Raw genomic sequence first — 16,249 nt, 5'->3', positions numbered from 1 at the left:
TTTCATATTGGACAAAGTGCCTCTTTTCTAGCATAAGTTACTTAATTTCTTTCCCAGGACATTCCCTAGCTATAGGAGGCATTTAGCATTTACAGACAGCCTCCCACTTGGAGACTGTCCTCCAAGTTCTGGATAAAAACCTGTTCCAAGTCTGCTTTAAAAATTTTTTTCTTTGTCCATGGTGACTCCTGGTTAGTCAAAGTGGGAGATTCCTCCCAATTTGGAAGCTGGGATCTTCTTTTTCCATTTAAAATGATCTCAGTGTCTTTCCATTGATAGTTCCTTGAAGCCAGTTTGGTGTGAAAAGATGGCTTGATAGGTGCCCCTACATGTTTGAGCTCACTACCCTTCCATGAGGGTTGCAGCACAGACTGAGCAGTTTTCTAAATGCACGAAATCTAAAATGGCAATTTGTACAGATGTCATAATGAATATCAAGTTCAAAATGTTACAAGCTTTCATAAAAGACCTCACTTGATATATTTTATAGTACAATAACTCTGTATACAGTCAGTTGTTTAGCCGATTATTTTTGGTGTTTAAACCTTCTGTTCCCTTCTTGGGGCATCTGGCTTCTGTCATGACACATTTGTAGCTTAGCATTCCTCCTTTTAAATGGAAGGGTGAAAGAAAATCTATCAGTAGTAGGGGAGTTGAGTCTTTAGTTCTGTGTTGAATAAGTGCACTTTAAGGGCAGGTCTATACTTAAAACACTGCACTGGTGCAATTGCTTAGGTCAGTATAACTGCATTGCTCGGAGGGTGGATTTTTCAGATCCCCGAACAGCACACTTATACTGAAGTAATTCTGTAGTGCAGACCGGCCTAAGAGCTGGAAAAAAAAAAAAAAAAAAAAAAAAAAAAAAATTATGCAGGCAATACGTCTCTTCTCCTGCCATCTGAATTACACAAAGGACTGTTAGTATTTGAAAGAATGAGCAAGCTGTATGGCCCTTGCTACTAGGCAGCTCAAAGCAAATCCATTATTCTTTTGAACAATGAGAGTCTCCCGAGTTTTCACCGGCCCACTCTGCAGGTGCAGTCTGATATGTTGATTTGCTTCTGAAGCCCATAGTAACCCATTCAGAGCCTGTGTTAGATACACACAGCATCCAGGATATCCTTAAATCAAGATATCCCAGCCTCTGGCCTCACTCAGAATCTTTTTAGATGAAATCTGGAAATGAAAAGCAGACTACTTGCTTGACATTTGCAGTTTGGAGTGAGAATGTCAGGGATGAAGTTTGAATCTGTAGTAGTAGTCTGTTTTGGGGTGTGGGTTTTTTTTTTTTTCAGATGTACTGAATGAGGATTTTCACTGAGTGTTGGAAAAGATGCATGTTGTGCATTGCCACTGTGGTGCACGAGGATTTGACAGTGTTTAATGGGGAGTTGTGGTTAAGCATGGCCTTCATAAATAGGATCATTCTTTATTTAACAGCATGTGCTATTATGCAAGCATTTTGGGTACTATATCCTTCTGCTGCTAGCTGTATTAATGATGTAGCAAAAGGAGCACACTTAGCATGATGCCGCTGCATAGCTGTTATTTCTGTGCAAGTTGTGCCCCTCATTCAGAATCACCATTACACATCTTTCAGTATTGGTCTTGTATTTCTTTACTTTTGTGAGCCACGAACTTTTTATCAAATTGTGACTGGTATTTTAGATCAGAGGCAGCCTCAATTAAATTATATTGAGCCCATTTCCATGGAAATGAATGCAGTATGTTTTAGCTTCTGATGTTCCTGGCAGAGATCCTGAAGGTGCAAGGTCCTGCAGGTTTAAACTTACATCTACTGGAGTAACAGTTGCATTTTACACTCTGCTGTTTCTGACTTATCAAAAACACAAACACCCATCACGTGTGTGTAAAGGCACATTAAACACCTCTGAATTCAGTGAAAATTAAAATAAATAAAACTTATTTGTAACACGTTTCTGAGACTGGCAAATAACCAAATTTCTTTAAATCCATCCTGCTTTTCATTTAGGTGAAGTGGTGTTTCATTCAGGCTGGGTGCTAATCTTTAACATTACACTTGCTGCCTTCCACATTGGAAATATCAGCCTATAAACTGTAAAGGTTCTTAACAAAATATGATCCTTGTGGCTATATATTGAATCCCCTAAATATTCTTGGATTTGTGTGTAAAAAAAATAAAAATAAAATAAAGTTTGTTGCTTTTAGTGCATATTCCACCAGCTGGCTGGTTTCCAAGCAGTAAATAATTTGGTTTCTTTCCTTTGCTATTTGAACTGAGTCTAAAGAAAACTTTTTAATAATCTAGGCTTAAGATAATTGCATGATCAAATCTCTCTCATGACTCTTCAAAGCAGCTGAGGTCAGCTCTATCCCAAAATACCATATGGATGACTAAGGGGCTAAGACTTCCTCCTTTCAGGGACTGGCTAGGGAAGTGCTTTCTGAGGATGTCTGAAGCCTACATTGGGCAATGATCCAGCATATCACAAAATCCTGTGAACTTCTGAAAGAAAGCTTGTAAACCACCACATGAGTCTTAATCAAGATATGCGGCTGAAGGAAGATAGACACAGGAATGAATTTAAATGGCAGCCTGAAATTTAGTTAGCTTAATTCTGTGGAGGAGGTGCTTTTGTCCTACCTCCCCCAACTCGCTCACAGTAGGCATTTAAGTGTGTCATTACAGTGAGGTATAGGACTTCGGTTGTATAACCCCATGAGAATGCTTTCCCTGGCCTACCCCTAGGATTCATCTCACTCTTCTGAATACTAGAGGTCTGCAAAGATGTCAGGACTTTTTCTCCAATAAGCAGAAGATCCACTAGTGAAATATCAGGTCTCTCTTTACTTCTGAGCACAGTCTTTAGCCACACTGGACACTTGCCTTAAGCTATGACAAGCTAAACAATCCCACCAGTTACAAATGGCATTTTCTAAGTCCTAGTCCTCATAATGAAACTATACCTCATAGATTCTGCCAGAAAGATGACAAAAGAAGGTCTCTGTCAATTTGACCCTAATGGGAAACATTTCTTCCTAAACCCAAATGAACAGTCAGTCAGACAGACATCATTCAGGGTAGAGAACTTGGCATTATGATGGTGTACCAGCTCATCCAAAGCTGCCTTTCTCTTCCGGGTCAACCTGGCACTCCTCCCAGTTGGTGTCGTGCTCTTCCTCAAGTTCCTGGATGAGGGACTGCAGGCAGGCCATCTACTCCCTCACGTGCTCCTCCTGGGTGCGTTTCACTGTCAGATGGAGTGGAAGGTGGGGGATGTGCCAAGCTCGCAGCTGTGAAGAAAGGTTCCAAGGGCAATCATCCCAGGAGACACCATGTATGAAGCCTAGCTCTAATCTCTGAGCTGACAGTGAAGGTTTCAGTTCAGACGTGGTAATATGCTTTGAGCAAGGCCATATGTTGCCTAGACAGTGGGTACTTTCTGGCAGGGGCACACACATTCCAGGGCAGCATTGCAACATCCACGGCCCAGGAACAAGCAGGCATGGGAAGGTGTTGGCCAGGACAGGAGTCTGTGGGTGGGATGAGGGAAAGATGCGGTTCGGCTTCCTTCCGTGTCCTGCACATGCTGGGTCTGGCATTGGCAGCATCCTGCAGAGAGAGAACTTCTATGCCTGCCTGCTGGAGGGAGTGTGTTGGAGGAGGGGTGTGTGTGTGTGTGTGTGTGTGTGTGTGAGAAGCAGACACTGCTTGCTGGAGAGAGTGCGAATGGGTTCTCTCCTCTTCCTTCTCATGGCAGATTCCCATGAATGAGATCAGTGTCCTCTGCATCACTAAGCTTGATCGGGAGCAGATGCTGACTGAGTGCAGGCATGAACCTGGGCCGTGTGTGGCATTGCTGTGTGGTTCCATGACCCCAGCCTCCTTAGTGGTAGCTTGTCATGGTAAGGTGTCCTACTATGGAGGCTGCAGTAAGGCAGGCCTCTTCAAGAACCCTGTGAGAATATAAGAACAGCCATACTGGGTCAGAACAAAGGTCCATCTAGCCCAGTATCCTGTCTTACAACAGTGGCCAAAGCCAGATGCTCCAGAGCGGGAGTGAACAGACCAAGGAATCATGATGTGATTGATTCCTCTCCTGTCATCTATTTCCAGCCTCTGACAAACAGAGGCTAGGGATACCATTCCTACCTATCCTGGATAATAGCCATTGATAGACTTAACCTTCATTAATTTATCTAGTTCTCTTTTGAACCCTGTTAAAATCCTGGTCTTCACAACATCTGGAAAGGAGTTGCACAGGTTGACACTGTGCTGTGTGAAGAAAAACTTCCTTTAGTTTGTTTTAAACTTGCTGCTTATTTCATTTGGTAACCCCTAGTTCTTATGTTGTGAAAAGGACCAAGAAGAAAGAAAAGGACCTGTGTGAGAGCATCCTGGAGATGAGTTCTCTGGACTTGTGCTTCATGTGCAGACTCGTGAATAAGCTGTTGTGACCCCCCAGGCTGAGTAGGCTAAGAGGAGTGAGCAGCCCCTTGCAGCCTATCGCCTGACCCTGTTTTTGGATAGGGAAAGATAGAGAGCTCCTCTTTGGGTTCCTTGGAAGCCTGGAGACATCCTAGGAGGGGGAAACTGGCTCCAAGGTGAGCAGCGGCTCCTGGTGGGTGGGCATGGTAACCTGGCTGGCTGCTGCCTCCTCTTCCTCCTCGTTGTCATTGTCCTACTCTGCCACATCACCCTCATGGAGGCTGATGCTGGGCGTCTCTTGGCTGGACTCTAAGATGACTGTTGAGTGATTTTTGTAAGTTGTGAAGTTATGTAATGTAATGTTATGTGATGGTTATTGCAAGACTCCATTTTGAGAGAGAAACTTCATTTTTAAAAGGCCTGAACACATCAGCAAGGGCAGAGCTGGGTCAATCTGGCTACAACTGGATTTTTCTCACCACAAGCTCCTGAACATTCTTTTACCTCAGGAGTTGCACGCCACAGGACTGTCAATCATATGAACTTTCGCACCACTGAGTTAATAAAAGGCCCTGCACCTGTCAGTCAAGGTCCATGTCTCTCCCCCTCATTCCATCTAAGACCAAGTGAAGACAGTGAAATTCCTCAGGTGGCCCAGGCCCCTAGCACTGAGGAATTCTATCAGTGCTATAGTGAAGGAAGGAGCAGATACTTACCATCACAGGATCCACAGTTGTCACCTCTCTCTCTCTCTCTCTCTCTCTCTCTCTCTCTACTGGATCTCCCAGGTGTTCCTCCTGTCGAGCTTTCAAATAGTTCAATGGTTGAGGTCCCAGGCTTCACACTGTACTTCGCTTTCGGTCTGTACTATCATCCTTTTTATTCTTTTTACAACCTGGGATATTTTGGGTCTGGGCTTCATGCCTGATTAATAGTTCCTGTACTATGTTTTAAGGTGTTATACTTTGTGGATCCTGGCTGTTTGTTATTGATTAATCATTTCCCCCCATTTTCCCTAATTAATGTTAATTATCCCTCAATACATGTGTTAACTTATTTTAGTATCTGTTTTCCATTTGAAGGATTGGGTAAGAGTCTTGCTGATGATAGATACGGTATTGGCCAGGAGGCCACTTCTGAGACAGGGACAGCCCAGATTCAGGGTTTTCTTCATTTTTATAGTGGGGAGGTAACTGGACCCCCTCCCCAGATGGCATGAAGCCACTCATAGCAGCAGCAGGTGTGCGGTGCTGCCTCAGAGCATCCACTCTGCTCCATGGCCTTGTGATAGGCCTGTTTCATCTTTTATTTTCACACAATACTGACCAAGGGTCCTGGTGTGTGCTCTCTCAGCCAGGCTGGCAGGGATCCTGCCATATGTCAGTGTTCCTTTTCTTGGCGCAGAGATCCTGGAGTTGGTACCCTCCTCACAATGAGGTCCAGGATCTCTGCACCAGTCCAGGCTGAAGCTCTTCTGCATCCATGGGCAGTGGAGGCCATGGGAGCAGCAGAAGCACTGGTGTAACTGCCACAGGGCATATTTGAACCTGGGACCTCTGGAATTTAGCATAGGAGCCTCCACAGCTGGAGCTATAAAGCCAGATGGCTCTCAGCTTTGGCTGTAGAGACCCCTTGTTCTTATCTCTGGCTGTAAGTGGTCTAAGTCCCACTGCATGGGACAGTGATCCACACCCACTAGATGTGTGGGTTACACTGGCAGCTGTCAGGGTGTCCAAGGGGATGTTGGGGTCGCTCATGTCTCCTTGGACTGGGCTTGTGAAGCTGGCCACATGAGACAAGTGCTTCTCCTTCTCCTGGGACTTCTAGAGCTCTGCAGGAAGAGGGCAGTGGAGATGCCTGGTGTGGCCAGAGTGGTCAGAGCTGCAGCTTTGAGAGGCCTCTGGAGATCAATGATTTTAAAATAGTGGCATCAGTGTCCCCACACAACGGTTATTCGAAATAGCTATTTTGGAATTAGTGTTACTCCTGATGAAAAGCAGGAGTACGCATTTTGAATTCTGCAGCCTGTCACTTCAAAATAATGGGCTTGGTAGTGCGGCCATGCCACTGATAAATTCAAAATAAAGTCCTAGTGTAGATCTGGGCTCGGAGCATGGAGGCTGTGTTCAATAGATGCGGCTCATGGACTGGGAAGCTACATAAAAATAACTTGTTTATGCTTGTTAAAATTCATGTCTTAAACACAGTTTGGATGATAAAGCGGTGAGGAGTCCTGTGGCGCCTTATAGACTAACCAAAGTGTGGAGAATAAGCTTTTGTGGGCAAACACCCACTTTGTGAGATGCATGTAGTGGAAATTTCCAGAGGCAGGTATAAATATGCAGGCCATAATCAGGCTAGAGATGACCAGGTGGATCCAATCAGGGAGGATGAGGCCCACTTCTAGTAGCTGATCTGGAGGTGTGAATTCCAAGAGAGGGGAAGTTTGGATGATGATGTTCTTACCCAGATTCATAACATATACACACATCTTCACTAATGTTCAAAAAACATTGAATTGAATTCTTCTTCCCTGTTCTCTGTGATTCTTCTCTACGTTAGGGAAAGAATTTGGAGAGAGAGGTCTGTACATACTGCATGCTGTGGATGCTTCTGTCCTTGCTTGTGAGATAGTAGGGGGAGTAGCCCAAAGGAAATGGTGGAACGATGGAGATGGAACTTGGGCAGTTATGCTTCTTGCTATTACTAAGATTTTGGAACTAAACTTAATTTTGATATCATTATGACACTTTACAAGAAACCGCATCAGACTCCTACAGCAATGGTAATGTGACTGATCAGAGTGGCAACAATCATTCGACCTGCTGCATTTTGAAGTTTATGAAATGAAGGTATTTGGGAGAATTTCAAAAGTCAGGCAGTGAGATAATGTAAGTGTTGACCAGTCTGACTATCTTATTAGCACTTTCTTTTTGAAGTATCTGCAGTTCTGTTGCTTACTCTTGGGGATGTTAAATTATTTTGCAGTTAATTTTGAATAATTAAAAGTAATATTAGTCTATTGGCTGTAGAATTGAAGACACTCTCACTTATTTATGTTTACATTTTAGGTTACCACATTAGTGAATTGCCCACAAACCCCTTCTAATCAGAAAAAAGGATGTTCTAAAAGAGCCCGTGTCCTCCTAGCTTCTGTGGAAAAAGCGACTTGGAATCTTTTGGACAAAGGGGAGAAAATTACTAAGGAAGCCATTGTATTTAAGGAGGAACTTAATGCAGCACTTGATGATGTTCGTAAAGAAAGTAAGTACAGGACACATTGTGATGCATAAACAGGTGCTTAAAGAATTCAGCTTTACATCATTTTTGTTAGCATTTCTATAACAGGTTGCTGGTGCAATTTCATCTAATTAGTTCTTGCCCTGTTAGCGCCAATCAAGGGGAACAGATTGAGGCAGATGAAAAGGTCTGATAGTGGCCTGAGGATTGGCAACACCTTCTGGCCTGAGGAGCCAAGGGCAATAAAGCAGGGATGGGGAACCTATGGCCTGCGAGCTGGATCTGGTCCGTGGCTTCCTTTATCTGGTCTGTGAGGCTGGGATTTTCCCCTCCTCTCCCTGCTGTGGGGGGACGCAGAGAGACCTGATGCTAAAGCCCATAGGTAGCCAGCTCTGCCTGGCAGAGGGAAGGAAGTGGCTCTGTGTGCTGCCATTCCCCCTCCTCCGGTTGGCACAGGGGCCTGCAGGCTTTCCCCTCGCCACTCCCATTTGCAGGGATTTGTGGCAAAGGGGAACAGTGGGGGGGGGGGGGGGGGCAGTGCCTACAAGCACAGAGCCATGTGGGGCCATTTGTTGCCCCCCCCCCTTGAGCTCAACCAAGTAAGCATCCCAACCCCTGCTCTTTCCTCCCCCTCAGACCCTACACCAGGGGGTGGGGAACCTTTTTTGCGTTGGGGGGGGGGGGGGCTGCTGATCCACAGAAAAATAAGTTGGGGCTGGGGTGCCCGTGTGGGCTCCCCATTGCTGGGGGAGGCTCTACGCTTCAGGGGCCAGATCCAGGCCTTACGTTCCCCACCACTGCCCTACACCCTAACATCTACCTAGACTCTGCCTCACCCCACTCTTGCACCCTCCCTCACTCTCTTTCTGCCTCACACCCTGCTACTGCACCCACCCTTCATTCCCTCACAGCCCCCCCACCCTTACTCTACTCCTGCATTTTACTTCCTGCTCAGACTCTGCAGCACTACCCAAGTCTGCTCCCTGCCAGTTCCCTCCTAAACACCGCATCTTTCATTGTTTGCCCTACCCCAGAGTCTTGGGGCGCCCCCCCAAATATATTTTCCCCAGGCCTCCAGAAGAGTTAATCCAGCCCTGTGAGAAAGTCCTGAGACTTGTCACCCCTCCCCCCCAAACCCAGCACTGGAGCATGACCGGAATCCTGGTGTCCCACATTGCATGAGTGAAGTGAAATCTCCATGTATGTGTGTGCATGAGGGGGCACGTGCTCCAAATGCTGTGGGCAGGAGGAGCAGGGGTCCAGCCATCAGGCAGTGAGGTGATTAGAGGGTGCAGCAGCCTGGCGCCCACACCAAGGGTCTGGGGCCTCCCTTTCTCTCAACTTCAGCAGTCACATGGCCAGTGGCCCCCGTTGCTCTTAACCAGTCACCCCTGATTTACACTGTGACCTAGGGGAAAATTCCTTCCTTATCTCCAATATGGTGATCTGTCAGTCCCTGAGCATATTAGCAAGATGCACCAGGCAAACACTGGGAAATGAATTCTCTGTAGTAACTCAGGGCCCTCCTCGTCTAATGTCCCGCCTCCAGATATTGGGGATTTTTGCTACTGGCAGTCGCCAATGTAGCCAATGCCATTGTAGGCAGTCTCATTCATAACTTACCAAGCTAAGTCTTTAAGTCAGTTAGATTTTTATTTTGCTTCCACTGCTCCCCTTGGCCTTCACCTAACCTTGAGCCTAAAATAAATTTTATTTGCTCAGATATAGTAGAGTTGCCAGTTTTTTACCTGACTCTGTTTGCAGTCCTGGCTGTAGTCCAGATTGGAGCAGAAATTTCAAAGAATCTGGTTTTGTATTTGCTGTGATGTCAGTCTCCTCTCCTCTCATTACCCTTCTTGGTTATATAGCTCATTGAAATGAACATGTGCTGTTTATAGTTTATTTAAAGTCATTTTAAAGATGGTCATGCTTTGATAAGACTGAATCTGGTTAAATTAACAGAGATGAGTGCTATGAACCAATTTCTCTTTATCATCTTATTTGGAAGAAAATATATAGCACCATTCCAAGGCTAGAAGAAGAGGTTTTTTGGGGGAAAAATGTGGATTTAAGTAGACCCCATACAAAAATTGTTGGTTTTGCTTCATTTCTGACATAAAACTAAGTAAGCTTTGCCTGTTTCAGTTGAAGCATTTTTGAGTTTTTGCACTCTTATGTGCATTGAATCTCAAGTGAATGCACTGTTGAATTTTGCACCTCTCCTACTCACATAAAGTGATTTTCTGTAATACTTAAGATGGATTATTTTTATGATAAATAGATGAACAGAGTTCACTGAGGTCTATGTACTTGGACATTAATTTTAGGTGTATCATGGAGTCAGACTAAGGAAAGTGATTCAGGGGACTTATAGCAGATGTACATAATACCATTCTAATAGAGTCTCAGTGCTGTAGAGTTTTAACTTCCTGAAGGATCATGTAAATCCTGTTAATGTAAAAAAAGATGGGCCAAATTCTATTCACTTGCGAAGGGGCAGTGATGTAATGAGAGCAGTGTTTGGCACATTTTAAAAAAACTGTCTGGCTTCCAGATTGCAACTTAGAGCATTGGCATTTTTAGAAAACACAATAAAAAGTTAGTCATACAATCTAATATTCTATCATTTACAACATACTACTATACTACTTCTGTGGATGATATCCCAGATAACCCCCATTAAAAGTCATGGCAGAATTTGGACCATTATCTATTGCTGCAATTTTCTAAATTAACAGCAAGTTTTGTGTTTAATGTGCATGAATTTCTTAAGCAACTATGATACCAATGTCTCAACTTCAGTTAGCTTTTCTGCTAATTTGCAAATTTAATTTTTAGAGACATTTGTAAGCTATTATATTTCACTTTATATTTTTTTTTCAAATACATGATAAAGTATGTAGCCATGGAACTTATGCTCTAAACAGTCTTGTAGACAGACATAATTACCAAATGTATCAGAAGCATGCTATGCTTTTACAGTAGCCTTATAATAGAAACAAGCTAGAAAGAAAGAGATCTAGTTACAATAGTCTTAGGGTGCATTAAGACATATTCCTCCAGGATATGTCTACACTGCAGTCCAATATGTGACTAGCATTGGTAGACATACCTATGCTAGCTTCCTCCAAAGCTATCATGGCTAAAAATAGAAGTGTAGAGCTGGTGGCATGAACTTTGGAACAGGCTATGTTGATGTTCTGAAAATGCTAAGTATATATGCACCTTGCTAGCCCATGCCAAAATCTTGGCATCTGAATCTACACTTGTAAGACATACTAGCATGGGCTAACCTATTGTAGGTATGTCTACCTGTGCTGCATTCATACCTCAAACATCAGTGTGGACATACTCTGAGTGTGCAAAGCTTTAAACTTTGGAATAACAGACTTCAATCCCCAAAATGTCATCTTTTCCAAGGAGCCATTAATAAACCAAGTAGCATGCAGCTATAGCAAACTGGGCTTCAATTCAGAAAACACATTAGCTGAAATCCTGACCTAGTGAAAGTAAGGAAAGTTTTGCCATTGATTTCAAGAAAGCCAAGGTTTCACCCATTGAATTCAGTGGGACTGAATGTACGCTTAACTATAAGAATGTGGTTAAGTGTTTGTCCTTGAAAAGAGATGCTTTCCTGAATCATCTTTTACATGAAACCTGAAAAATCAGTCTTAGCTGCACTTTATGGACATGGAAAGACTAGGAACAGGGGTTTTTCCCTATTGTACTTGGCCAATACTTTCCAAGGCTCCATTGATATTCAGAGTAGCGATCACGTATTACTTGGCTTCTACTCGAGGAATGGCTACATTGCTAAACTTGTGCAAAATGGATACGGCTTCTGAATTTTTGGCATGAAAAGAGGGAATGTCAGATATTATTAACCATCATGCATATTCTGTTGAGGCCTTTTGAAAAAAATCACTTCTTATAGAGCACTCTTAAAATTGTAGCCTATCCTTTCCTGTCCTATTATGAGATAACATATAGTTTTATTGATTTTTATACATAGATAATATAGAAATATATCAGAGTTTGAATGTATTTGACTCTGAGCTAGGACAAGAAATGACTACAATAATAGATGCATAAAGTAGATTACCTATAGCTCTTACATATTTAAAGAAAGTTAATTCAGTGTTACCTCCTATCATTGTGCAATGACAAATTAAGTGCTCACAAGCAATTTTCTTCCAATGATTTGTTAAACTATTTAAGTTAATATTAAGGAGCTGAACTACAGTACTATTCATACCAGTTTGTTCACACTGTAAACATTGATAGTTCTCTGCAGTTGTATATTGGTTTAACTTGTGGCATGCAATCTAGGTCATAATAACTTCATTGCCTATTACTCATATCATACTCTGCTGGTGTTAGAGGTCTTATTTACTTTAGTGTCTTTGGAAGATGTACACCATAAATCCTGATAAACTATGTATGTAGTGGGCTATGTATGTGATCTTATTTACTTTCTTTGGAAGAGGTACATCATAAATCCTGATAAACTATGTGTGTGTCATGTATGTAACAGCATACAGTCTTTAATTTTCTCTGGGCATCATTTTTTATGGTGACAGCCAAGTGATTTATTTATATGACTTTTTCATGAATTATAGGATGTTTGCAACTAGCTGTCACTTACTTGGTGCTCATATTGGAATTTTAAAATGTTCTGGATAAATTAGCTCACTACAAAGCCAAGTTGTCTGTTGGCTGCAGACCAACAGGAAGATGATACAAATGCAGTCTCTTATCTGCTTGCATTTCAGCTGATATCACTCAAGAAGGTTCTGTAAGAGCTAAGGAATTTGTGAAATGTGACATGAGTCAAATTCTTGTTTCTTTTTGCTGGTGCCAGACCAGGATAGAGGTGCTGGACTCATTTTTTGGAGTTTTACAGCTTCAAGGCTCACACTTACAGAAACTTTTTATCAAGATGCTACTGCTCGCTCTTGTGACTGTCTGTCTCAAGTCTTTGTTTTTTGGAGAATGAGAAGACTATTTTGAAGATTGTATTAATGCTTTACCTGATTCATCTGGTGTAACTCATTTACTACCCTAGTATCTTTAGAGGCTGAGGCAGGATGTGTCCTGATCGGTCCCATTGAAATCATGTTCAATTGCATTTTTCCACTGATTTCAACGTAGTGAGGGGTATCACTTTGTATTTGGAGTGAGAGAAATAATCAGAGGATAGGGCACAAATTATAAAAACTCTGTATTGTGGGACAATGTTGGCCATTTGTTACTCTACTAATTTGACTAGACAATCAACATAGGTAATTTCCACTGCTTTTGTCCATAATAAACCTTAAGGTTTAGTTTGAGATTTAGGGACATGTAGCTGATCACTTCACGCTGAGATTCTCCAACTTTTTTTAATTGCTTTTTGGGAGAGTTGCTTATTCCTCCCAGAATACTCCATATTTCCTATTGTTGGATCTCAAATGTGGTGTTTTATGAATCAGCACAAATGATTTGATAGACCGGTAGTAGTTTATGGATTGTGGTCTGAGTTCCCCTGGTTTAACTGCAGCCATAAAGAACTGCAGTGTTGTTCTGTTTTGGAGGACTTCTCTTAAAAGGTACTCTAGTAATATATATATTTTTTAAAAATGGATATTTCCTATGGCTAAATACAAGGACTTTAAACATGATCCTCATTACAAGATTTCAAATGTGCCACAAACAGCATCTTCGTACTCACTCACAAAATCCTGCATTATTATTACTCCAGAAAAAAATAGACTTGCATACATTGAACTACTCCTCTCTTTAACAAGCACTATAGGGTATGTCTACACTACAGCACTAATTCGAACTAACTTAATTTGAATTAGTTAATTCGAACTAAGCTAATTCAAACTAATGCATCTAGACCTAAAAACTAGTTCGAATTAGTGTTTTGCTAATTCAAACTAGCATGTCCACATTGAGTGGACCCTGAACTGAGGTTAAGGATGGCCGGAAGCAGTGCCGGCAGGGCATCAGATTGGGACTTAGAGCGTGGAGTTGCTGTCTCAGGCTAGCTGAGGGCTGTGCTTAAAGGGTCCCGACCTCCACCCTGGACAGACAGTTCTCAGGGGTTTCCCGTTCTCTTGTCTAACTCGATGAGGGACAGCAAAGCAGTCCTGTCTTGGAGTGCCCTGAATGCCCACACTCGGCACATCACAGCACTCGGCTATCAGCCCGGCTGCACTTGCCGCAGGCTGCCATCCGGGGGGGGGGGGGCAGGGTGTCAATCAGGGAGCTGTAGGAGAGGAGCCCGCAGAGCCACCCCAGTCCTCCCCATCAGGGGCTCGTACCCCATTCCTCCCTCACCTCCTTCCACTTACCCCTCCCTAGCCCTCCTTCCTGATGTACAAAATAAAGGACACGTGTGTTCAAAAATAGAAACTCTCTTTATTTAACAAAACTCGGGGGGACTGGGAAAAGGAGGTGGGAGAGGGGAGGGCAACTAAAATGATCAGGGGTTTGGAACAGGTCCCATATGTAGAGAGGCTAAAGAGACTGGGACTTTTCAGCTTAGAAAAGAGGAGACTGAGGGGGGATATGATAGAAGTCTATAAAAGCACGAGTGGTGTGGAGAGGGTGCATAAAGAAAAGTTCTTCATTAGTTCCCATAATAGAAGGACTAGAGGACACCAAATGAAATGAATGGGTAGCAGGCTTCAAACTAATAACAGAAAGTTCTTCTTCACAAAGCAAAGAGTCAACCTGTGGAACTCCTTGCTGCAGGAGGCTGTGAAGGCTAGAACTAGAACAGTTTAAAGAGAAGTTAGATAAATTCATGGAGGCTGGGTCCATGGAGTGGTATTAGCCAGGGGATAGAAATGGTGTTCCTGGCCTCTGTTTTGGAAGGCTGGAGATGGATGGCACGAGACAAATGGCTTGGTCATTGTCCTCGGTCCATCCCCTCTGGGGTAGCTGGTGTTGGCTGCTGTCGGCAGACAGGCTCCTGGGCTAGATGGACCTTTGGTCTGACCCAGTACGGCCATTCTAAGCTCTAGGCTCAGGGTCAGGGGTCTCACTGGACCACCTTGATTTTCATGCACACCTGCTCCTGAGTGGCCAGGCTGGCAGCTATCCTGCCCTAGACAGCCACTTTCCTGTGCCTAGTGCGGAGGTCGTGGATGAGGTCCACGATGTCCGCACTAGACCAGGTGGGTGCCCACCTCTTGCGGCCCCGGGCAGGCTCCTGGGAGCCGCCAGCCTGGTCCCGGGAAGAGGTGGAGGGCTGGGTGGCAGCGGGTGGCTGGCTCGTGCCGTGCCAGGTGCAGGGTCTGCTGGCTGGGTGCTAGCAGGCTTGCACCTGGCACGGGCACCGTAGCCAGACCGTGCCCTTTTAAGGGCTCTGGGGCCGGGAGGGGGGTAGAAGAGTTTCCCTGGTGGTGCACAGAGTGGCCACCAGGGCAAGCTGGGGAGGGCTAGCCTCCCACTAGTTTGAATTAAGTGGCTACACAGCCCTTAATTTGAACTACTTAATTAGAACTAGGCGTTAGTCCTCGTGGAATGAGGTTTACCTAGTTCGAATTAAGCGCTCCGCTAGTTCGAATTAAGTTCGAATTAACTTTGATAGGTGCTATACATACAAACCGCTAGTTCGAACTAACGTTTGTTAGTTTGAATTAACTTTGTAGTGTAGACATACCCTTAGATAGTGAGTTTCAAACCACAGTTTGCGTTTAAACTTGGTTTGAGCTGATCTTTAATTATTTTCAAAATAGAACAACAATGTAGTTTATCAGCAGGATAATGACTCTTGTGGATCTGTGATAATTGTTTTCCAAACAGCTATTTAGGCTTAGCTAAAATGTTTGGTATTTTTTGCTATTACTTACAGACTATATAAGGTCTCAAAGAGAACAGCTGTTGCCTACATGTATTTCCATTTATTGCCATGTTCATGGTGCATGCGTTTAGCAGCTATCATGTCACAAGTGTTTTCTTAGATAATGTACACTATATATAATATATTCACTTAAAATAACTGTAGCATAGTTCCGTTGCTATTTGAAAAGGAATGAGCGAAAATATGGATCTGACATTCTGAATTTTCCTTCACAAGAAGTCTTATCAAAGAAAATACACGAGGAAACAATTTCACTGTACTTTAAAAATAGAATTGTAAAGAAAGGTGCTCAAAGGAATGCGACAATGACTTATGGTTTACACTTATTTGTTCCCCTCTACCTCTCCTCAAAATAAAGCACAGCCCCCCTGCTGATGCCCCCTGCTTCTGCAATGCAATCTGCATGAATAAATCCTGCACTCATGTGGAGCTGCACTCAAGTCAGAATTCACGGGGCATAAACATAACTTAACGCCTAATGACTCTCGTAGACATTAGATCACCCTCCCTCCCATGCAGGTAAAGAGTAATGAAAAAACTAGGCCCACAAAGAGTCAGTGGGATGTGACAGTGCTGATCGCACATTAGGCAACCAACAGGCCATGGAGTGGAGGTGGAGATTTCTAGTGTGAAGTTTTCCAATAATTGTTCTGTTCCATGGCATAGAGGTGTCTGAACAGGGCTGAAAAGCCTGAGTGGCAGTGGACATTTGATGTATACATCTATACTACAAGTAGCTGCTG

The 16,249-nt window shown here is 43.4% G+C and overlaps 1 protein-coding gene across 5 annotated transcripts in view; it reads left to right on the top strand.

Annotated features, from left to right (window-relative positions):
* CTNNA3 (catenin alpha 3) overlaps nucleotides 1-16,249 on the top strand; it is a 1,020,369-nt gene that overhangs the window by 36,983 nt on the left and 967,137 nt on the right. For 4 of the 5 annotated variants that reach the window (XM_075934908.1, XM_075934909.1, XM_075934907.1 and 1 more), the window contains exon 3: nucleotides 7,483-7,675. In XM_075934908.1, the coding sequence (XP_075791023.1) occupies nucleotides 7,483-7,675 (193 nt within the window). Of the gene's footprint in view, nucleotides 1-7,482; nucleotides 7,676-16,249 lie in introns of those variants that run through there. The other variant, XM_075934910.1, reaches the window with a different exon arrangement.

Source organism: Pelodiscus sinensis, chromosome 8 (assembly GCF_049634645.1).
Source record: "Pelodiscus sinensis isolate JC-2024 chromosome 8, ASM4963464v1, whole genome shotgun sequence".
In the NCBI taxonomy this organism is placed as follows: domain Eukaryota; kingdom Metazoa; phylum Chordata; order Testudines; family Trionychidae; genus Pelodiscus; species Pelodiscus sinensis.
This window is presented reverse-complemented; position numbering and strand designations above follow the sequence as displayed.